The following is a 23561-nucleotide window of genomic DNA, read 5'->3' on the forward strand; positions in this document are numbered from 1 at the left end:
TTGGGGACATATCAGTTGGAAGTAACAGAGGAGGAGAAGGACCTCGAAGTATTGGTTGATCACAGGATGACTATGAGCCGCAAATGTGATATGGCCGTTAAAAAAGCTAATGTGGTCTTGGGATGCATCAGGCAAGGTATTTCCAGTAGAGATAAGGAGATGTTAGTATTGTTATACAAGGCACTGGTGAGACCTCATCTGGAATACTGTGTGCAGTTCTGGTCTTCCATGTTTAAGAAGGATGAATTCAAACTGGAACTCGTACAGAGAAGGGCTACTAGGATGATCTGAGGAATGGAAAACCTGCCTTATGAAAGGAGACTCAAAGAGCTTGGCTTGTTTAGCCTAACCAAAAGAAGGCTGAGGGGAGATATAATTGCTCTTTATAAATATATCAGAGGGATAAATATCAGGGAGGGAGAGGAATTATTTAAGCTTAGTACCAATGTGGACACAAGAACAAATGGGTATAAACTGGACACTAGGAAGTTTAGACTTGAAATTAGACGAAGGTTTCTAACCATCAGAGGAATGAAGTTCTGGAGCAGCCTTCCAAGGGGAGCAGTGGGGGCAAAAGACATATCTGGCTTCAGGACTAAGCTGGATAAGTTTATGAAGGGGATGGTATGATGGGACAGCCTAATTTTGGCAATTAATTGATCTTTGATTATTAGCAGGCTCTGGGCAGCTCCTTGGCTGTGGGGCAGTGTCAGGGCTCGGGCGGCTGGCAGAGACATAGGTGCACGTAGGGATTTAGGAGCCTACAGGGTCAGATGGCAGCGAGGCGGCAGTTTTGAAAATGTCAGCGAGGTTTAAAAAGTGGCCACAGGCACCTACCTAGTGGCCACAGGTGCCCACATGCCTCTGAGGAGCTGGGCCGAAGTGGCTTGCCCCAGGCCACATGGGCAATTTGTAGAAGAGCTGGAAACCGAACCCCTTCTCTAGGCTTGGTCTCTCCCCACCCTGGCTGCTACATATTAGCCTGGGCCTGCAGAGCCATTGCTGGCTGGGACGGAGCAGCAAGTGCAGCCACGCTAACATCCGTGTTGCCAGCTCTTACCATTTTGTCAGGAATGACGGGATTTTGGTTGGGGCCGGAGCCGGGCTTCCGCTGAAGTGAGAAGCTCCTGTCCTCTAGTGACCCATCAGAGCTGCTGCAGAAAGAGCTCTCTCCCCTTCCCCAGGGCAACCCCAAGGGAAGAGGGAGCTAAAGACCCCAGCAGCTCAGCTCCTCCCCTGTGAGCAACCAGGACAGGACGGTGCCTCTGCTCCTCCCCTTCCCTGGGGAGGGGTGAAGAGTCCTGGGAAGCATCCAGCCTGCAAGGAGGAGAGGGGGCCCCACTGCAGCCCCCCAGGCCTGGGAGAGGGGGTGAAGAGCCACAGGAGGAGCAGAGGGGGCTGAACTAGGGAGGTGGGGGCTGGGTGGGATGAACTGATGGGGGCGAGGGCTGGGGGCAGAACTGATGGGGTGCTGTGAGCTGAACTAATGGGAGGGATGCAGAAATGACAGGTGTTTGGGGGGTTGAACCGATGGCGGACGGGGGGCAGAACTGATGAGGTGAAGTAGGATGGGGCAGAACTGATATGGGGCCTGCGTGGGACAGGACTGATTTGGAGGTCAGGGACAGAATTAATTGCAGGGCAGGGGATGGGGACATGTTAGAGTGAGAGCTCCTGTGGGGGAAGGGGAGGCGAAATCCCCTTATCCAGTACATTTGGGAGAGTGAGCGGCACTAGTTGTCTCTCAGACCGATGCTGGGGCTGGGCAAGGGGAGTTCAAAAATCAAAAGACAGATCAAAAAAACCACAATACCATCTTTTAAAAAATCTCATGATATTGTGGGCTGTCCTCCTGCCGTGTTGGGATTTGATCTCTTGCAGTTCCCCAGTACTGCAACATTCCCACAGAGGCCTGCCGACATGATGCTGAATGCCGCAGGAATTGGCCTCTCTAATTCTGCAGCACTTAGTGGGCCTTTTCAAGAACCATGAAGCAAAAGGCTTTAGAAACGATGTGACTTAGCACTGATGAAGGGCCTGGCCCCCTCAGGTCAAACCAAGGGACCCAGAAGGGGATCCCACGCACAAAACGCCACACAAGTCCACTGCTCCCACATGGAGTCAATGCAGTCAGCTGACGCTATCCAAGAAACTCTGCACAGACAAGGGACTGGCAAACAGGCCTCAAGTCATAGGAATATGACTTCCCTGTCCTGCTTTGATGTGTGGCTGTCCCGGCCAATGCCAGGCATCTGAGAAGGAAGCCTCAGGACTTTGTGGAGCCATGGATGGATCAGCCCAGGAGACCAAAGGGCTCTGGTTATCGGAAAGTATCATTTAATCACTCTGCTCTGATGTGCCCTGGAGTGGCTGCCTGGATGGGCAAGAGGATGGTCCTGCCTCCATGGCCCATTCGGTCATTGCTGCCTCTCCAATGACTGCTGGTGGCTATGGATGCCTCTCCACTAGAAACCTCCAGTCTCACTACCTACAGGCTCCCCAAGAGACATTGGACAACTTTCAGTCCCTCCTGACGTGTGCTGGGGTGGGTCTGCTGCCCTCGGAGGCGAACATCTCTGTTCCTCATTCCCAGCCTCTTGAACCTGCCGGTCCCCCATGGTTTCCATCTGCTCCAATACCTCCCTGCCCCTCAGAGTATTTTGCATTCTTTGGCTGGAGTTGACAGGGCCTGACGGGCTGAGCTAATCTGGTTCCCACACTGGCGGGACTCTAAAACTAACATCCCCAAATGAGGTAACAGCACTTGAATCAACAAACCGCCCTAAACAGATGGACAGGGAGAGAGAACAGAGATTTCCCCCAGCCGCCACTCTCCACATCAGTGAGGTAGCTCAGCTCAGCCCTGGGCACAGCTGACGTGGGAAAATCCAGGCTTCAAGGCAGGGCCTACAGCAGAGCAAGCTCGGCCTGCGCCTGCCCCAGTCGGAGGCCTGCTTTCCCATGTCAGTCGCTGTGGGGGTGAAGTCGCCAGGCTGCGACGCTGCGCAGATCTCCAGGAAGCAAAGGCCTGTCCTCCCAGCCCTAATCCTTTCCTTTTCTGGTGGTAAGGGAAACAAGTTGTCAAGAGCCTTTTAAACAATAAATCAATGAGATGAGATGAATGATATGGTGTTTCTGAGAGGCCCAGCAACAAGTTTCCCTGCCTAGGAAAACCAGCCCTGCTCTGGTGACATTATACTGAGCAAGGGGCTTCCCCTTTAAAAATTCTTCTTGCTTCAAAGTGGCTCTGAGGCAGAGTGTGAGCTGAGCCCAGCAGACTGAACCTGGTGATTAGGGGAGTGGCCTGGGACTGGGTCTCAGGGGACCTGGGCTCTACTCCAGAGACTTCAAAAGCCTTTTACCAATGTTAATTATGCTGCATGATGACTCTATGGAGGTAGGAAAAGTAGACTGTATGTCCCACTTTACTAGCTACTGAAATGCAGCCAGCTCTGGGGTGGCGGGCAGCAGCTCTTTAACTGAACACTGCAATGCTACCACATAAAAACGCAGAATACTCTGTCCAGCTGGAACTATGTTCTTCCTCTCTGAATCCCTCGTGCAGTCACAAAACTTGGAATTTAATTGGGACTCCAGAGTTGAGACCCTCACCAAAACCACCACCACCTCTTAAATAGTCACAAGGGGGTGGAACCGCGTCTCATCTGCAAGACAGCCCCAGCTGCAGCCCAGCACCTAGCTCCATGATGAGGCAATGGTTTAGATCTCACTTAAAGGGAAGAGTGCTACCTACTGAATCAACAGCACTGCCTCCAGGTTTGCCACCCAAGTATTGACCCACTGCTCAGCAAGAGAAACCTACCAGGATCACATCACAGAGCTGTATTGCTGTCACCCCTGCTCATTACTGGCCTCAAAGGGGAGGTCTTGTGAGGCTTAATTAACTAGCTTCTCTCAGCTCTTTGAGATCCTTAGCTGTAAGATGTTGCTGAAGTGCAGATACCACCAGGACTGTCTTGGCTTCTCCTCAGCCTAGAAGAGCACACTAAAAGGCCCCGAATACCACCAGGACTGCCTCAGTATCATCATGCAGGGATGCTGCAAAGGCATTTGCCTCACCACACGGTGAGCCAATGAGCTGAGTCCAAGAGAGGGTCTAGAAAGGGGGCCACGTCATGGCACTGGCACAAAGCATGGGCTATGTAGGAGACAGCTTTCTCAAGGGCCGGATTGGGACTATGGAATTAATTCCCCCAAGAAGTAACCTCATCACCTTCCACTCCAGGTGCAAGGGGAACTTCTCAGCTCAGCCTCCTCCAATATAAACACAGAGCGGCCATGTACATTACAAAAAAAACCCACCCCCAAATTAAAACCCTACCAAAACAAGCCGCTCCACTGCACACACAGCTCTCCCCCTGGGGCAAAGAGGAACAAGAACCCCAAATAACAGATATTTGCCACGTTGCTTAATGCACGATTGGAAGGTTGCAGATCCTATGGTGAACCTACAGATAACAGACAAGAACATCTCAGTTTAAAGTGATCTCTGCCACCACAGGACGGACACAGAGGCTAGCGCAGGAGACTGGGAACCGGGACTCTCAGGTTCTGAAACCCCACGCTGGAACCCCGATCTGGGTTGGGTCCTGCAATACAGATTTGAATCAATCATGGAACAAAACAGTCCTCTTTGCTGGCTCTCGGTTTGTGGCTTTCCCTTGTGTTATGAAGTGCATGAGATTCTTTCACCTGACTGTCAAGGTTTGGCTAGAAACTTGTTTACCAGATCGTCAGAAGGGAGAAGCAGATGCTGCAGGTTCTCAGTTATCTGCTTAGTTTGGGAGACATAAAAATTGTTCTTATTTTCAGGAGTTCCTAAAGGCAGCTGAGCAGGAGGCATTCCAGGAGCTGGTGAGGCAGGGACCTTTGAACGCTGGGGGGATGCATAATCAAGATCTTACTGCAGCAGCTGAAACATTTAAATTAGCACGTCGTGTTAACAACATTTCAGATAATTATGTCTCTAAGAAACTGGAGTTGCAGACATCCTGATGAGCCTGCCAGAAGGTGCGAAAGTGCAGCTCCCACAAACACACAGGAGACGTGGACAAGGCTAACCCATGATGTTCACATGCCGACTACCCTACTTGGAAAATGGGCCGGAGGGGAGGGCCAGAGAGCGGAGCTTAACCAGGCTCATTTCAGCACAAAGGGGCATTTCTTGGTTTTACTTTTAAAAAATGTAAACAAAGCCCATGGTTGGTTAGGAGTGGTGCCACCACCACAAGCCCTGGCTGTGTAGAGACAGACACCACCATCAGGAGAGGATTGAGCACAAGACCTTCAGAATGAAGCACAAGTCCCTGCCACTAACCTCTTTTAGCTGCGAGCAGCAGGCTGTTACAGGCACGCTCACACACGCTAAGCTAGTGTAGTACGGTATCTGTTCTCTGCACACACACCCCTTCTGAACATCTGAGGTCGATGGGAGTTCATGTCCCATCGTGGGTGTGATTTTGTGACAAAGACGTGTATACAGATAGACACCACGGGGTCTCAGCAGAGATCAAGCCCTGGGACTGTCAGCACCCAAAGCACAAACCCTGCCACTTAGGCTAAAGGAGGAATTTACTTCTTGAGCTGTGCAAAGCAACAGGTTCTTACAGTCGCTGGGGCCTGCTGCAGGGAGAAGAGAATCCCAGGCTACAGCCAGCGTATTAGACAAACAAGATTAAAAAAAGTGACTGCCAATTTAAGAGCAAATTTTAGGGTTTGTAAATAAAATACTGCAGAAACATTTTAATGAATGAATATGTACACAGGGTGGTTGAAAACTAGGGGTTATTTTTGGTCTGGATTCAAAGATCAGATTAAAAGATTTAATAGACATCGGGACAGGATCTAACATGGGGAACAGATTATCCCACGTCCGCTGATAGTAGAGTTCTTACAGCTTCCCCTGAAGCACGTGGATCTGGCCAGCATCAGACAGGATACTGAAGAAAATGGACCTTAGTTCTGATTCAGTCTGGCAAACTATGTTAAACAGCCCCTGCAGTTTGCAAACCTGTCTCGTTCTACTGACTGACAACGTGGAAGTGAAACTAACTAGAAACACCAGCGAAACAGGCCGGTGTATCTTCATCCTCCAGTCCAGGTGAAATGTACCAGTGAGGAAAAGTAAAAAGGAATGTAGGACAAGCCAGACTGGATCAGCCCTGAGGTCCATTCAATCCAGGATCCTGTCTGTGGCAGTGGCCAGTACGAGTTTTTACAGAGGAAGGCGCAAGAAACACCAAAGTGGGCAGTTCTGGACTATCCTACCCAAAGCAGAAGTTGCCTCCTGACCTCTGCAGTGAGAGGCCGGCTTATGGCCTATGAGTTTATCCCTTCCAGCCGTTCATTGTTATTTTGACATGACAGATCAAGGAGCAATGGTCTCAAGTTGCAGTGTGGGAGGTCTAGGTTGGATATTAGAAAACACTATTTCACTGGGAGGGTGGTGAAGCACTGGAATGGGTTACCTAGGGAGGTGATGGAATTTCCTTCTTTACAGGTTTTTAAGGCCCGGCTTGACAAGGCCCTGGCTGCGATGATTCAGTTGGTGTTGGCCCTGCTTTGAGCAGGAGGTTGGACTAGATGACCTCCTGAGGTCCCTTCCAACCCTTATCTTCTATGATTCTATGATTTTAAATCCTCTTTAATTGTGGATGCTTTATCCATATTATCCATGTCAATGTCTAATACTCTTTGGAATCCTAAGCAATTAAGTCATCAGAGGTGTTATTAGTGACACAGATAAAGTCACAGATGAGGTTTTTAGTCTGACAGCATCCATTTAAGGAGCTAATTTCCCCCCAATAGCGGCAAGAAAGAGAAGAGGAGACTGATGACCAGGTGGTGGCAGCAACGAGTCATTTCCCATCTCAGATGTTGCCTATCAGGCTGCGATTTAGGTGCAAGCTCCCACCAACCCCACAAGGGTGCTTTCAAGGGCCCTTCTGGCCAGCCATCAAGCCATTGTATTGCCTGCAGAGGCCAGAAGTGGCTCAGAGGCCCTGTCTCTCAGAAATGTGCAGGGCTCCCACTCACAGAGTTCCGGCCATTTTCAGGCTCTTGTTTACCTATGTTTTTTAAGCTTGCATGGTGGGAAAGGGGATTGACTGTGCTTTCAAAACTATTTCAGAGTCCATCCCTAACATCCATCCCCAGAGCCAGGGGATCAAACTGGACCCAGCTGGAACACTTTCCCCTCTCAAACCAAGCATTTCCCCCCCACCACACACACAGGAGAGAGAATGATAGACAGGGATTAACAGGCTGACAAACAGAAGGAGGAAGGCCTGCTTCGCTCTAGATCCTGGCAGCTCCAGGTGATCTGTATGACTAACGCTGCGGACTGCACAACAGACTCTTTCATCAGCGGATCTCAATGCATTTTACAGACATTCAGGAATCGCGTCTCCCTGCATTCCAGTGAAGTTAGGGTTATTCCATTTTACAGGTAACAGACCCAGGAAGTTTAACAGAGCACTCTGAGGCCACGCAGGGAGAGCCACGAAAAGGACCCAGAAATCCTGACTCAGTATATATATAATCATGAGCCCCACTGGCGCCAGAAGCTAGAGCTTTATACCATCCTAGAGAAACTCCGAATCTGAACTGTGCTCCAAATCTGAAGCAGCCGCTAGTGATCTGTGGTGAGTTGGCTGGTCACATAATGCTGGCTCCTCCTCATTTCTAAGGTGCTACATCATATTACAGACAGCGAGAAATAAACTAAATACTTTCCCAGATAAGCAACTGCTGTGGTAGGATGTTATGTGACAGTGAATGACAAGTGAGGGGTCCCTGAGCTGTGGTGTGGGCCACATTCAGAAAGAGTCTGAGTATTTCTGATAGAAAAGATAAGTGCTGGGTTCTCCTTTCAACCTAAACCAGTTTTACAGCTGGTAACTTCATTCACTTTGCTCCTGATCTTCCCCAGTGCAAGCAAGAAGAGACTGGGGACTTTTCTCTCTCCCTCTAGGGTTTTCTCAGAAATTGGCTGTTAAAATCATGTCAGAACTGAAGCGGAGGCAGAGGGAGCGAGAAGGTAATCAGAATGATGTGGTTTACAGGTCCACTCTCACAACCTGCCATGGCCAGAAATGAATCTAGTCTCCTACTGGAACCCTAGTTTTCCAGAGCTGTAAGGCATGTGTGCCTAGTTCTAATTGTCTGCAAGATAAAGGACTGTAACATTGTGCCTGGTCTCTTGGTCTAACAGGGCTTTTTTTACCTTAATATAGAGAGTCCCAGATTGCAGGTCATTTGCTGTATGATGAGCAGTCATGCTACCTTCTGCTGTGGCGTTGCTAGGTCTCATAAAATAAGCAAGTCTGTTTGTGCTAATAGTTGGATGGGAGATCTTCAAAAACCAGCAAACAAACCACCTTGCCACTGTGCTGAATGGTGCTGGTGACTCAGCAGGGGCCACTGTTCACTCAATATTGAGCGAGCACCCCAGCATGCTACTGGAGGGCAGTGCGCTCTTGGAAGTATCATCTCGTAGATGAGATATAAATCCAAGGTCCTGACCACTTCTGGGATAAATTTCTGGCCCCAATCAAGTTAATGGCAAAACTCCAATGGAGTTTAACGGAGGCAGGATTTCATCCTGGTCTTTAAAGCTCCATCTGCACTTTTCCCAACCAATTTGGGTTGGTTAATGCTTGTTTTCTGACCATCTTCCTACTCTGGTAATTATAGTCTGCCTATCTTTAGCTCCTGCAACAGTTTCAGCTGGATACGATCTCTTGCCTTATTGGGTAATATTGCAGTGTACTGTTAAGCAGTTGCCATTTTCCACCCCAGAAATGATTGCATTTCAGTAGCTGGTGAAATCATTCCTGTGTCTACAGCTTGTCAAGCGCTTTGAGATCTGTGGGTTAAAAGCTGCAGGGAACTTGCTGTTGTAGCCAAGGACAACGGAGTGTTGTATGTAAAGGAGGATACTCACACAGTGTATAGGGTCCTTCAGGGTTAGAATGATTGCAGAGTCGCTGGACAGGTTCTGGTCCTTACAAAGGATCTGAAAAAAAACAAACCAACCCAAGTCATTTCTGCATGGTGGAGGGACAGCTGGTCATTGATGCAGCAGATTGATCAGAGACACAGGATTGCAAACACTCCAATCAGTTCTATAGCCTGTTGTTAGGCAGGTCAGACTAGATGATCTAATGGTCTCTTCTGGCCTTAAAATCCACAAATATGAATCAAGAGGCAGAGATGGCAAAGGCCTGACAGGTCTCCAGGCCTCATCTCCCAACCCTTTATATACAAGTGTCCTGAACAGTCTGGGCACTTCTAACCAGGAAACTGTTGTCTGACCTGTATTTGCTCATGCATGTGACAAAACGGGCTTAGGATCTAGAGCGAGGGGTCAGCGGGAGCGATCTGGGTCTCACCAGCATGTTCCTGCCAATAAATGTTTGGAGTCAGACACTCCGTCACGTGACTTGCACGCCCACCCATCATGAAAACAAACCTCCAAAAGATTTCCCTCTCCCGGCTTCCTGTTACCATGGCCCCTCTCCTGCACCTCCTGCAGCTCCTGTCCTAGCCCCATCATCTAATTTCTGTTGTTGTTTATAGCATGCCCAATTACTAGAGCAAACCGAAAGACCAGATATGGCCTCTGTCCAAAGCCATAACAATCTAATTCCTCTCCAAGTCAGTCAGGGCTGGATTCACAAAAATACCTAGGTGCCTAAACCCCAGATTTAGAAACCTACGTCCCAGTTTTGGCTCCACTGCAATCCTCAAAACTCCCGCTGAACCCAGGAGATGCCAAAACTCCCTCGGCGCCTGGGTTTGCCTTAAAAATTGCCTCTGTGCCTATGTTCCTGCCTCTGTGCCTGGGCACTGATGCCTCATTCTAGGCACCTGGACCCCTATCTCCCTCTTAGACCCCGGAGCAGTTTGCAAACTGGGGAAAGGCAGACGTCTGGCCATCTCCATCATGTGTGGGGCCAATCCGAGAGGCGTGCTCAGAGATCGCCTACCAGGCTGGGCCCATCAGATGAGTTCAGCGGAGGGAAGAGAAGGAAAAGAAGAGCTCCAACAAAACAGGAGAGATAGGGGAAGGCCCACATCAGAGTATCTGGTAGCCGAGTAGTTAGCAGCACTCACCTGGGATGTGGGATACTCTCCCTATTCTCCCATTCAGGCAAAGGGGGGACTTGAACTGGAGGTGGGGTGGGTGTCTCCCACATCCCAGGGGAGTGCTCCAACTGCTGGGCTGAGCAATGAGTGAGGTAAGACCTTCCCCTCTGCTGCCTGGCTTCTTGCAAAATACATAGGTAGCTAACCCCACAGCTGGGACTCACAGCTGGAGCTAGGCACCTCCCTGCAGCCCAGACTTAGCTCTGACACAGGGGCGAGGCTTAGCACACACCCCTCTGGTTGGCACCTCCCAATGGCTAGCTGAGGCGGCTCCGTGCCTAGCACGCTGGCTTTTGTGAATGGCAGTCTAAGGCACTTGCCTGTCCCCATTCATTGTATAGAGACCCTGAGCACCTACCTCCTGTGATTTTCTCAACACTCGCTTGTGTCACAAAGCCTAAGCACCTTTGTGAATCCAGCCCTCACGCCCTCCATTATACTCTCCATCCCACCCCCCAAACGAGACGTCTTTCCTGAACAGCTTCCCAACAGTAGTCCTCCTTCGCCCCTATCTCCAAACCTATACCCTGGGAGGGTTTGTCCATTCCTGTCTTGCAGGCTCAAGAGGCTTCCCTTGCAAGAGATCACCCTCTGACGACAACAGAGATACATAAGCAATGACACATGCCGTAAGGAGCCCCTGACCTATGCACACACTGGGTGCTACTTCAAATGAATAAGCTGCTTTAGGAATAAAACACAAGCCTCAGCTCCTTGAGCAGAAAGAGGATCTCTGTTTGCTGTCAGCAGCAGTAGTAGAGCTTGTATCTTTTCTGTGGTCCAGCCACCAGAGGGAGACCTGATCACACATATTGAACCTGGCATGTTCCAGTGCCACAAGGCTTGACAGTCTTGGGCTGCTCAAAAGGAATGAGCCTTCTCTCCTGCTGGCTTTGGGCATTCCCACCCAGGCCCCTGTTACCTTATTTTGGGGTGGAGAATCACTTGGCTTGGGTTCCCTGCCAGGAGCTGGAGTGTGGCGGCTCAGTGATGTGCTGGCTGTAATGGAGATCACAGTTCCAGAGCTTGAAGCTGGTGGCTGTGATACAACACCAGCCTGCTGTGTGGTTGCAACTGCAGCTTCCCTAGGTTTGGTAGCACTTTCCGTAGCTACCACAGGTTTCACTGGCTGATTCCAGGTGGTATGTTCCTTGTCTGTATTAACACCTAAGCTGCTTCCTAGACAGCAGAACACAAACAAACAAGACATTGATGAGTTATAGTGAAGCCCCACCACCATGCGAAGAGCAGACAGGCGCCACGAGGAGCGATGAATGGGGAACTGCAAAAGGAAGCTTATGCCTAAATGTTACATGACATTTATTGGCAGCCCTACCTATATCCTGAAGATTTCCCCCTAGGAATTTTCTTAGTGGTGTTTATTAAAATAAAAGAAAAGGGGTGGGTGGGGGCAGGTTAAAGAGTATTGATATGTAAAAACTTGCTGTAGATAGTTATATTTCCTTGAGATGAAACCTCACCACTCCGGGGCTGAAGGCTGCCCTGCTTTATGCCAGGCTAAAGCCACACTCTGAGGGGATTTCCAAGGGGCCATAGGTGCCGACTCCATGGGTGCTCTGGGACTGGAGCACCCATGGGGAAAAATTGGTGGGTGCTCTGCACCCACTGGCAGCTCCCCTCCCTCCCGCCCCAGCTCACCTCCACTGCCACAAAACAGCTGTTTCGCGGTGGCAAGCACTGGGAGGGAGAAGGGAGGAGGGGGAACATGGGAGGAAGAGGCGGGGACAGGGCAGGGATTTGGGGAAGGAGTCCAATAGAGGCAGGGAGGGGTGGAGTTGGGGTGGGGACTTTTGGGAAGGGGCTGGAATGGGGGTGGGGCAGGGGCAGGAGGGGGATGGGCAGGGGTGGAGTCAGGGTGGGGCTGGGGGCGGGGTTGAGCACCCGCAAAAAGTAGGTGCCTATGCCAGGGGCTGTGATGGGGGGAGGGTGCCAGCTGAATGCCCCCATAGATCCAACTTACAGAATGATCTCGCTGATTTCTTTCAAGACAAAACTGATACAACGCGTGACCTTCCCCATCCCCTCAGCTCGCCTCCCCTCCTACAACTCTCTCCTCCTTCTCCCCTGTCACAGACACAGCGGTTTCTCATCTGTTCTCCTCCCCTACCTCTTCACTTGCCCCAGTGGCTTCCTCCCACCTTATCTCCAGATCTCCCTCAAGTCTATTCTCATCCCCTCCCTTATGTTTCTCCTTAACCTCTCTCCTCCGACTCCTTCCCCTCACAACACAAACGTGCTTTGGTCTCTCCATTTTTTTAAAATAACCACCACCTCTGCCCCCACTTGCTGCTCCAGCAACCCCCTCCCCCCCATTTCCCTTCTCCCTTTCATCACAAAGCTCATTCAATGTGCTGTTCACAGGCGATGTCTGGAGTTCCTCTCCTTCAGTTCCATCCCAGACCCTCACCAGTCTGGCTTCTGCCCCTTGCAATCCACTGAAATCGCTCTTGACGAAGTCTCTAATGACCTGTTCTTAGCCAAAGCTCAGAACCAGTCAGTGCTCCATTCTCACCCTCCTGGAGCAGTTAGCAGCCTTCTTGAGATCTTGTCTTCTCTTGGCTTCTATGGCTCTGTCCTCTCCTGGTTCTCTCTAATCGCTCCTGCAGTGTGTCCCCCTCCGACTTTCTACAAGGGCTCCACAAGGCTCTGTCCTGGGTCCTCTTGTCTTCTCCCTCTATATCTTATCCCTGGGTAAGTTCATCCATAAATACACATTCAACCACTGTCTCAATGCTCTCTACCTCTCTTCTCCAGACCTGTCTCCTTCTATTCAGATGCAAATCTCGGACTGCCTTTCTGACACTTTGTGGATGTCTAGCCTTCAGCTCCAGCTCAACATGGCTAAAAGAACTCAAACTCCTCCCCCGCCCAAAAAAGAAAATCTCCTCGTAACCTCCTCTCTTGATCACAGACCTGTAACCTGGGCATCATCTTTGATTCAGATCTCTGTCTAGGTCTTCACATCCAGGCTATGTCTAAAGGTTGCCAATTCTTCAAAAAAGAACTAGATAAGTTCATGGAGGATAGGTCCATCAGTGGCTATTAGCCAGGATGGGCAGGGATGGTGTCCCTAGCCTCTGTTTGCCAGAAGCTGGGAACGGGCGACAGGAGATGGATCACTTGATGATCACCTGTTCTGTTCAATCCCTCTGGGGCACCCGCATTGGCCACTGTCGGAAGACAGGATACTGGGCTAGATGCAGGGCCGTCCCCACCCATACGCAAAGTACGCAACTGCATAGGGAACCAAATTTCCTGGTGCCCTGCACAGCTGTGTGCTGCTCCAGCCCCTGCTCCGTCTCTTCCCCATGGCTCCCGCCTCTGCTCTGCCCCAGCCCTTCCCCTGAGGACCGCAGGAGGGGTCAGGCTCCCTGCACTCGCTGGTAAGTAGAACGACCCGACTCCAGCCTGTTCCAATCTCCTGGCTCCCAGCTGTGCCGCCATAGCCAGCTTCCCCCGCCACCGTCCCGCAGAGGCCTGGAGCCCCACACAGCCCCTCTGAAGAGGGCACCAAAATGGCTCAGGACAGCTCTGGCTAGATGGACCTTTGGTCTAACCCAGTGTGGCCGTTCTTGTGTTCTTTCTGTATAACCTCCCTAAGATGCAGCTTTTTCTATCCATCCACACAACTAAAACTCTCATCCAAGCTCTCATCATCTCTCACCTTGATTAGAGCAATGTCCTTCTTTCTGGCCTTGACAAATACAGCCTGGCCCCGTTCGTATCCAGAATGCTTCTGCAACAATCATTTTCCTAGCCCATTGCGTTGACCATGTCGCCCCTTGCTTGGCATACCTCCCCTGCCTCCCGCTTCTCCATCGTGTCAAACATAAGCTGGTCTCCATGGCCTACTTGCTAAATTTTCAAACAGGTATAGACAGGGCCCTGCTAGGGACAAGCAAAGAGTTCGGCCTCTATGCTCCATTTGGTCCTGTGCCTCTTTTGTTGAAGCTGCCAACAAGGGGGCCACTTGCTAGGGTGCCTTTTGTGATAGGAACCCCAGGCCACTGGCCTGTGAGCCACCAGGTGCTCTCACACAGGCCACTGAACAGCTGCTGGGTGGCAGCGACTGTCAGCCATGGCCAGACTGAGCTCGACACGAACCCAAGACCTAACCTAGACTGGAAAGACTCCATAACCTGTTTTCTATTCCAGAATCAGCTAGCATTCCCCCAGCCTCCAAAAGCTGCACAGTCCTGCTCATACCTGTAGTGGTTTCTGGTGTTTGGGGCTTCTGAGATGGAGACACGGCTGCCGGACCAGTGTCTGCAGAGCTGGGGACGTCAGCAGCGATGGTAGAGCTTGGGGTAACAGCCGCGGGAGCATCCGGGGTGGCCACGGAGCTGCGGGTGGCTGCAGCACTGAGGGCATGGTCAACAGGGGCGGCTGTGGGTGCACCGACAGTGAAGGAGTCTGCAGAGTCAGTGGTGGTGCTGACCACCACCGCCATGCCCTCAGAGGCAGCACTAGCTCTAGTAGGCGAGGTGCCGGTGTCAGCTGGGGGCAGAGTGCTTGAATTAGTGTGGGATGGGGCACCCGCAGGGGGTGGAGTGCCGGTGCCAAGTGAGGTTCCAGCATCAGTGGAGGATGGGGCGCTGACGCTGCCTGGTGTACCAGAGGTGGGGGGGGGCAGCGTGCTGGCACCAGACAAGGTGTTGGTGGAAGTTGAAGGAGCAGGCAGGATGCCAGTGCCAGCGGAGGGTGAGATGTCAGCTTTGGTGGAGGTCACGGTTTGAGTGGGTGGCGGGGCACCCATAGTCTCAGCAGGGGGTTGGCTGCCCTGGGAGGAGGCATCAGCAGATGGGGCACTTGTGATGGAAGCAGCAGTCACGCCATTTTTTTCAATGGCACCTTCTAAAAAAAACACAAAGGGCCAAATGGTTACAAAATCAGAGGAAAGATTTCCTGGCTTCCATCCAACCCACCCCTCCACATGCTCTTCATATGCACTATCTCCAGTGCAGACACTTGTGTAAATAGCTAATGTGTGAGAACCAGCCCCTCTGCCCACTGCTGAGAATACTCGCTTCCCCTGCAGCCCCTGTAGGACCAGCGCACTGTGGGTGAGATTTTCAGAAAATGCCCTGAGGAGCATAGTGGCAGAGGGGAGGGCTGAGGACGAGGTAAGGAACAGGAGTGAAGAAGACAGTCTAATGGGCACAAGTGTCGTAAACTGCATGGAACTTAGAGGGAGGAGCACAGGTTGCAGGAGGGAAGAGTTTGGAGAAGGCACCAGGAAGTCGGTCTGTGTGCACATGGCCAGAATCCTAGGTGCAGAACTGTTGAATTTTACAGTCATTGAATCCTTTCATTTTATCATCTAGACTGTGACACATGAAAAAACACGTAACAAGCCAATGGAGGAGCATGTGAGACTTGCCCCTGATACCAGGAAGGCTCCTTCTCTCTTGCCACCCCTCTGCATTTTGTTCCCACGTCACCTCCAACCCAATCTTCAAGAATACCCAGTTGAAGACTGAGTCTCTAGAGAAGATCTGTGGCAGAGGGCAGCAGCAAGACAGCTCAAAACCACAAAAACCCAGGGGTGGGCAAAAGAATAACACCAAAATTGATTTAAATTAAAAAAACTCAAAACCAAAAAAAACAAGCAGCAAACCAGACAGGGTACTTTGCATATTATACATTCACCAGTGGTTCCTGCAGGTGACCCATTCTCCTCTGCCAACTAGGGGGGCTGGAACATTGTGTATAGTGGGGGTGCTGAGAGCCACTGAACCAAACTGTACACCCTGTATATGATGGAAACCACTTCAAGCCAGGGGGTGCAGCAGCACCCCCCATTCCAGCACCTATGCTTCCAACTGCCTGATTTAGGGTATGTCTACACTTTTGAGGGGGTGTGTGATTCCCAGCTCATGTAGGCATACGCATGCTGAAAGCAGAGTGGAGTTGCGGTGATGCGAGGTGCTGGCCATCCCAAATACATAGGGGGTGGCTAGCCCCACTCACGCTGATACGGATACAATGTATTTTTAGCATGCTGGCTAGGAATTGCACCTCCAACTCTAAACACAGACATACCCTGACTGACTGTCCCCCAGCTGGAAGGCTGGGGGTTTTATATGGAGAGAAAGGAAGTCCCACCCATAGCTCTCTACTTGACTGACAGCCTTCTTAGCCAACTGGCTTTATACATAGGTTCATGCCCAGACAGTTTGCTGGCTTGGGTCTCACTAAAAGCCTCCCCACCAGTAAAAGCCCCACCCTCCAAGCCATCAGTCTTGCTCACTCTCATCCTTTCATGGATTAGGGCCTGAGTTGAGTTCCCAGCTGGCCAGCTGAGTGTCCTTGGGCAAGTCACTTCACCTCCCTGTGCCACCTCTTGTTCTCCCTCCCGGCTTTCTGTCTTGTCAGCTCTTTGGGGCTGGGACATGAAATGTATGTGAAGTGCCAAGCACAGTGAGGTCCTGATCTCCACTGGGGGCCTCTAGGTATTATATAATTATTAATTAATAATAATATGTTGGGGATCTGATTTCTCCCACAGCTGTGGTTGTTGACCCTGCCAGAGCCAATTAGGTGTTCGTCTGGATCCCAAATGGCCTGTGTCCATGTCATCACCAGCTGCAGCCATTTCATACCTTCCACCCCCTCACATGCTCCTCCACAGAGGGGAGCTTCCATTAATTAATTCCCAGCCACAAAAATCTGCAACCTGTGACTTTTCCTGGATGGATGAGAGCTGCAGTTCTCACTCCCACTGCCCATTCTACGTATCCAGGCTCCCTCGCACAGGGACAGCAGGGTCAAGAGGGACAAGGGCTGGAATGTAAGCAGTGGAATCCCCCCCACCCCCTCTTTGTTGCAGCTGATATCAAAAGGCATAACAGAGACAGAGAGAGTGGAGACCAAGATCTCCCACCCACTCGGCAGGAGTGATCTATCTATCTAAGAGGCACCTGTTAGGTGGGACTGTCAACCCTGACAAAAGGCCATTGTTCCAGCACAAACCTTGCAATGCAGTCACCCCTTGGGAAGCCCCTTGTTAAACACCCCTCCCGCCCAAATTCAACAGAAGGCGGGGGTGGTTTGTTTTTTTTTGTTAAACCTCTGATAGAGCTCAGCTCAGCCCTGGCATCTGCCCAACCCACCCCACCTCCATCCAAGGACAACTTTTCTCAGGGCCTCAGGCAGATTCTTCTCAAGTGCAATTTTCGGCGGCTGGAATGGAGCAGATGCCCTAAATGGTATGCAGGTCCCTAAGCTTCCAGAGGAGAGGAAGTCTTCAACCCCATCACTCCTCCCCATCTCAGTTGACACTTACCACGCCGTGGACTGTCTTATCAATACACTCGTATTGCCAGCAAAGTGCAGCTTAGGCTAAGCCTCGGCTAGAAAGACCAGCCAGTGGGCGAGTCCTTGCACTGGTAGGAAGCCAGCGTGTTTGCTCCAATGTACTTTTTGCCATCCGTCTATTGGAGAAAGTTACCCTGATGCCCAGCCAGGGCAAGGACGCGCCTATCTATCACTGTTAGTTCAACTGGTGGACTGCCAGCGAGGACGCACCTCACTGCCACCAAGCAACCAGGTTAAACAGTCCTCCTGCTGCTGTTTCACAGACATTGCTAAGGGGGCCAAGCTGGACAACTTTCTGCAACAGAACTCTCCAGGGGCCCCTGTTTGTCCAGTGTCCCTTCCCTGCCTCCTCCCATAGTAATGAGATCACGATTTTACTGAAGAGGGGAACAAACAAACAGATTTCACCGTCCCTCGCTCTGTCAAGAAACAAATTATCCCGAAGGACACTGGGTTCATCTAAGGGGAAGAATATTTTTTTGCAGGAATGCAATGCTAAATGATTCCCATCATCTCCCTAGGGAAAGTCTCTTTCTGAACATCTGAGGAGGAAAGTTCACCTGGGGTTTCAACTAGAGTCATGCTCCCCACACCCAATTTTTGGTAAGGTGGAAAATTATCTGCCTCCCCCCATTCTGGAGTGGTAGCATCAGGGTGAAGTTAGTAACACCGCATTAACTGGACTTTCATCTCTTGTAGCATGCCAAGGACAACTAAGAGATACCTCGCTAGTCCCCAGGTTTGCTGGAAGACAGAATCTCAGAAATGGAATTGTCAGGCAGCTTAACAATAGTTGCAACGAATCCAAATCCTGAAAGCAAAGGCATGTTGCATGGGACGCTTTGAAAAGGCAATTAAAAATTCACACACCCACATACGCAGCAGTTTGAGGTTAAATAGTCTGGGATGAATAAGTGCCCTGAATAAGAGCATAACACAATCATATTAGTGTGCATGTGAGATCGTTCGTCTCCCTCGAGGGAAGCCCTAGCGTGGATAAGAGCCTCATACCGAATGCTAGCAACAGGAGTTATCCCCTCACGGCAAATGAGGCGGGTCTGTGGTTGCAAGGCTGAAAGTGCCACGTTCAATCCTCGTTGATGACTGAGCCTGATTCTCCGTTGCCCCATGTCTTGTGTAGTCATTCATGGCAGCACCAAGTGGATGTGAAACATTCCTGTTCTGAGCTGATTGTACTTGGCGGTGGTGTGAATGACCATCTCAGAGGCTGGGCAATGGAGAACCCGCTCCTCTGCGCTTCACGTCATTAGGGCCTGTTCCGTTTATCCAAACCCAACCAAAGGCCACATCATCGGTTGGTGTAAATGGCAAGATTTATTTGGAAAGGGTCCATGGGTCCGGACACGGGAAGAGGAAGGCCCCCGGCTCCAGGCATGGGAAGAAGAGGGCCCACGGCTCCAGGCGTGGGAAAAGAAGGGCCCCTGGCTCTGAGAAGAGGAGGGCCCCTGGCTCCGGGAGTGGGAAGAGGAGGGCCCTTGGCTCCGGGCATGGGAAAAGAAGGACCCCCGGCTCTGTGTGCAGGAAGAGGAGGGCCCCCCATCTTTGAGCGCAGGAAAAGAAGGGCCCCCGGCTCCAGGCATGGGAAAAGAAGGACCCCCGGCTCTGGGTGCGGGAAGAGAAAAAACACACCAGAGCAAAGTGCCTAGAAAAGGAACGTCCCTCCTCTTCCTCCCCCAACCCCATCTAAAGCCACCTCCCCCACCACCCAGCTCCTGCTGCTAGGTTCGCTCCCCGTCCAAGCCCTTTCATTTCCTATCTCTGTAACTCCCCCTCCCCCCAATCACTTCATCGAAAGAGCTCAGATTGGCTCCAAGTCTATTAATAGTGGGGAAAGGAAACACAGAAGAATAACCTAGGAAGTTGTGGGCGACACAACCCACTCAGCCTGTCAAGCAGGCGGAGTCCCACTCACAGTCGCTGGCCAAGAGCCCCTGCTTCTCTTGAGTTCTGTTGGGAAACCGAGGGACATGAGGCCGTGCAGTTAGTGGGAGGGGAGAGACAAACTGGGGCTGAACAGGCCTTTGGAAATACCTATTTCCCCCTTTGCAGCCTTTCTTGCTTAAATAAGGGCAAAGGGTTGACATCATTGAAGGGAACATGGGATTTGGGAACCGAGGCATAGCCTTTACTAGGGGAGGGAGCGTAGCCTAGAACAGGGAGGTGGGAGTCGAGAGTCTTCAATTCTTTCCCTTTCATCAGGCAAGATCCCAAAGTGCTTTGCAAACATTATTTACAAAGATCCACTCCACCTGCCACTCAAAGGCAGCCGCGGCTGGGCAGCAGCTGTGCTGGGAAGTGAGGAAGAACATAATCTCCAATTGAAACCGGGAGGGAAATTAGAACATAATTACTCATGCTGGAATATGGTCAGGCTACCAGGGCAAGTGCTCCAACTGCTGAATAACATGAGTCAGGATATTTACTGATCACATGTGGGCAGGAACACAGTTTTATGGCATTGTAGAAAGATGGTGCATCTAGCACAGCGCCCCCTACTGACCTGCTAGCACACTGGTCACAGTAGTTCTATTAGTCATGTTCTAAGCCAGTGATACTCAGACTGAGGTTCGGGAGCAACAAGTTAGGTGACCAGACAGCAAGTGCGAAAAATTGGGATGGGGCTGGGGAGTAATGGGAGCCTATATATGAAAAAGCCCCAAACATTGGGACTGTCCCTATAAAATCAGGACATCTGGTCACCCTACCGCAAGTAGCTCTGTAATAAAAAAATAAAAAATTAATTAATGAAGATATCCTATCTCCTAGAACTGGAAGGGAAGGTCATTGAGTCCAGCCCCTGCTTTCACTAGCAGGACCAAGTACTGATTTTGCCCTAGATCCTTAAGGAGCCTCTTCAAGGATTGAACTCACAACTCTGGGTTTAGCAGGATAATGCTCAAGCCACTGAACTATCTCTTCCCCCTCTCTCGCCTATGGCTCTTTGCAGCACATGACATTAAAACACAGTACACTGCAATTATTAACCAATCAGGATATCTTTACCATGTTATTAACCAATTGTAGTTGATAAAATAACAATACTTGGCCAGTCATTTTGCTGTGGCTCTTTGAGGTAATGTTGATCGCTAATTTGGGTCCTGAATATCAGGGCTCTAAGCCAAACAATGGGTGCAGACGATAACCCAGTGCCATTTACCCCATGGAAAAGCAGGTGTCTACATGACAAAAAAACACTCACTAATTGGCATTAACTGATCCCTTTGCGGCTGGCCTCACAAGAGGCTATTAAGAGGTGGCTAGATCATGGAGAATGAACTGATCCCCTCACCTCTTCTACTCTGCCCCAAAGAGAAATCACAGCATGTGAGGTCCTCCGAGCAATGACACTTGGAAACACACAGCAATCACTGTCAAAGCACTTTACAGACAGCAGTTCATCTGTCCAATTACTGCACTGTATAATATTAATGACAGGGCCTGGCACCAAGACAGAATGTGAAGTATAACATCTCTGGGAAGGAAGCTACCATGCTTGGATTCAGATTTAGTGCAATGGGGGGAGAGAGAGAGAGAGAGTGAGAGTGTGTGTGTGTGTTTACCCCTCCCCCCCAACTGTGACAAGGACTCATTGTTACGGACTGATTTTTGAGCTAGTGTGTGAGCAACACAGAGACAATCAAATCAAGGCAATAAAACACGCTGTGTCGTCTCTGCTATCACATAGGAACAAGTGTGTGCGAGGGGGTGGGATGCATTCTGTCCAAAGCTTGTGCCCAGAAGATCCCACCTGATAAGCCCTGACTGTCTGAATCAAGGGAGAGATAACGGCAGGGCATTCTTCTGATCCTGAAGTGTCCTGTTCTTATCGCCCTAGTTCAGATGGAGAGCCTGGCAAGGGCTCTTAGTGGGTCGGATTTCAATGGGCGCCAGCTGCTGGGACTGTCTCCCTTCTTTTTGCCCACCCCCTTCAACAGGTTGATGGATGCTCCAGGCTGTCAGGGCGCCGTGGGAATGATTTAAACCAGCCACGTCCACAGTCACGAGCAGGGACATTTATCCACAGGAAGCAGCCGCACAGCCAGCCCACCCCAATCAATCTCCACGTGTGATAAAAGAGCAGTCGCTTCCAAGAGGGTGGCCTTGTGGTTAAGGCACTAGACTGGGACTCAAAGGGCTTCAGTTCCCAGCTTTGCCACTGACTTCTTCTGTGAGCTTGGGAAAGTCACTTTGTCTCCCAGTGCCACAGTTCCCATCTGTAAAACCTGTAAGCAGCCTTCCTTGCTCCCGGTGTCTGTCCTGTCTATTTGCACTGCAAGCTCTTGGGAAGCAGGGCCTGTCTCTCGCCATGTGTTTGTACAGTCCTTAGCACAGTACACTACTGTAAACCAACATCAGGGTTAAATCTAGCATCTTGCAGGGGGTTAGACTAAATGACCCGTCTAACCCTATGATTCTATGAGCAACAGCGATGTTGCTGCTAGGGTGGACTGGGGACTTTAGTCCCTATCACCCTGCAAGACTGCAACAAGAGGCTGGACTTCCCCTCTGCCTGCTGTCTGCTTGAGGCCCCTCCTCCCCCGGCCCCACCCCAGCACCACCCCCTTCCCCCAAAGTCCCCATCCCTGCCCCTTCTCCGCCTCCTCCCCTGAGTGCGCCGCATCCCTGCTCCTCCCCCTGCTCCCGGAAAGTCCTAAGCATCACCAAACAGCGCTAGGCGGCGGGGGTGGGTGGGGGTGGGAAGTGCTGGGAGGGAGGGGAAGGAGCGGGGACGCAGCATGCTGCGGGGGCGGGAGAAGGAGGTGAGGAGAGGGGAGCTTGGCTGCCGGTGGGTGCGGAGCTGTGATTCAATTTCTGAGTTGATCCAGCTTCCTCCATTCCAGCCCATCACCATTCCCAGGCTGTTAAATGAAACAGCAAAGGATGCTTCACACCCAGAATAAAAATCCTGTCTACCTAAAACTGCACCGCTCAGGAAATGACAGAGGAACTCCTGGGACCGGAAAAGCAGGGAATGCAGGCCAACAAACCAGCTAGTCCCTAGTGAGCCTCCTGTTCTCACCGCAGCTCCATAAAGACAAGAGACCCAGGCTTGAAACCCTTCTGAGGGCTTGTCATTTTAAGGGGTTTTCCCCCATGTAGCCAGAGCAGTGCCAGCCTCTCAATTTCACAGAGTCTGAGGCAAAAGTGACCATTTGGGGTTGGACTAGAGCAGTGGTTCTCAACCAGAGGTATGTGTACACCCAGGGGTACACAGAGGTCTTCTGGGGGTACATCAACTCATCTAGATAGTCGCCTAGGTTTACAATAGATTGCACAAAAAGCACTAGCAAAGTCAGTACAAACTAAAACTTCATATAGACAATGACTTGTTTGTACTGCTCTATATTCTATACACTGAAATGTAGGTACAATATTTCTATTCCAATTGATTTATTTGATAATTACATGGTCAAAATGAGAAAGTCAGCAATTTGTCAGTTATAGTGTGCTGTGACGCTTTTGTGTTTTTATGTCTGATTTTGTAAGCAAGTAGTTTTTAAGTGAGGTGAAACTCGAGGGTGCACAAGACAAATCAGACACCTGAAAGGGGTACAGTCCTCTGGAGAGGTTGAGAGTCATGAGACCAGATGACCTATGCATCTACGATTAAATCATATAATCGGAGCTGGTGCTGATGCAATGTATCCCCATTTCAAACTGGTGCAAAATATCCCTCATGTAAACAAGCCCTCCAAGGAGTTTTGCCATTGAAGTTTGTGACAACGATGCTGGTGTAACGAGCTCTGAAACCCATGTGGAGTCCTGCAAGTGCTACACTGGGCCAACGAGAGAGTTTTCAAGTAAACCAAAATACTACTGAAAACTTATATCAGAAAAAGACTCACTGCACCAGTGTAGAGCCTGGCTACTTCCATCACCCAGGTTCCCTCTACAGCAATCATGAGTCAGACCCCCAAAATCAGGAGATTGGCGCTACAGTGATACAAAAAATAAAATTGTTTCAACTCCACAGGCCAACTGCTTCAGCCTCATTGCTTCTTCCTGGCCCAGGCTTTAGAGACCAGCCAAAG

The 23561-nt window shown here is 50.6% G+C and overlaps 1 protein-coding gene across 2 annotated transcripts in view; it reads right to left on the reverse strand.

Moving 5' to 3' along the window:
* PODXL (podocalyxin like) overlaps window positions 1–23561 on the reverse strand; it is a 96523-nt gene that overhangs the window by 25108 nt on the left and 47854 nt on the right. Inside the window, exons 2-5 of one of the 2 annotated variants that reach the window (XM_030574661.1) lie at window positions 14806–15045; window positions 14398–14688; window positions 11093–11349; window positions 8966–9037 (exon numbers count right to left, since the gene is read on the reverse strand). In XM_030574661.1, coding sequence (XP_030430521.1) covers window positions 8966–9037; window positions 11093–11349; window positions 14398–14688; window positions 14806–15045 — 860 coding nt within the window. Of the gene's footprint in view, window positions 1–8965; window positions 9038–11092; window positions 11350–14397; window positions 15046–23561 lie in introns of both variants that reach the window. The other variant, XM_030574575.1, reaches the window with a different exon arrangement.

Source organism: Gopherus evgoodei, chromosome 1 (genome assembly GCF_007399415.2).
Source record: "Gopherus evgoodei ecotype Sinaloan lineage chromosome 1, rGopEvg1_v1.p, whole genome shotgun sequence".
Lineage (NCBI taxonomy): Eukaryota > Metazoa > Chordata > Testudines > Testudinidae > Gopherus > Gopherus evgoodei.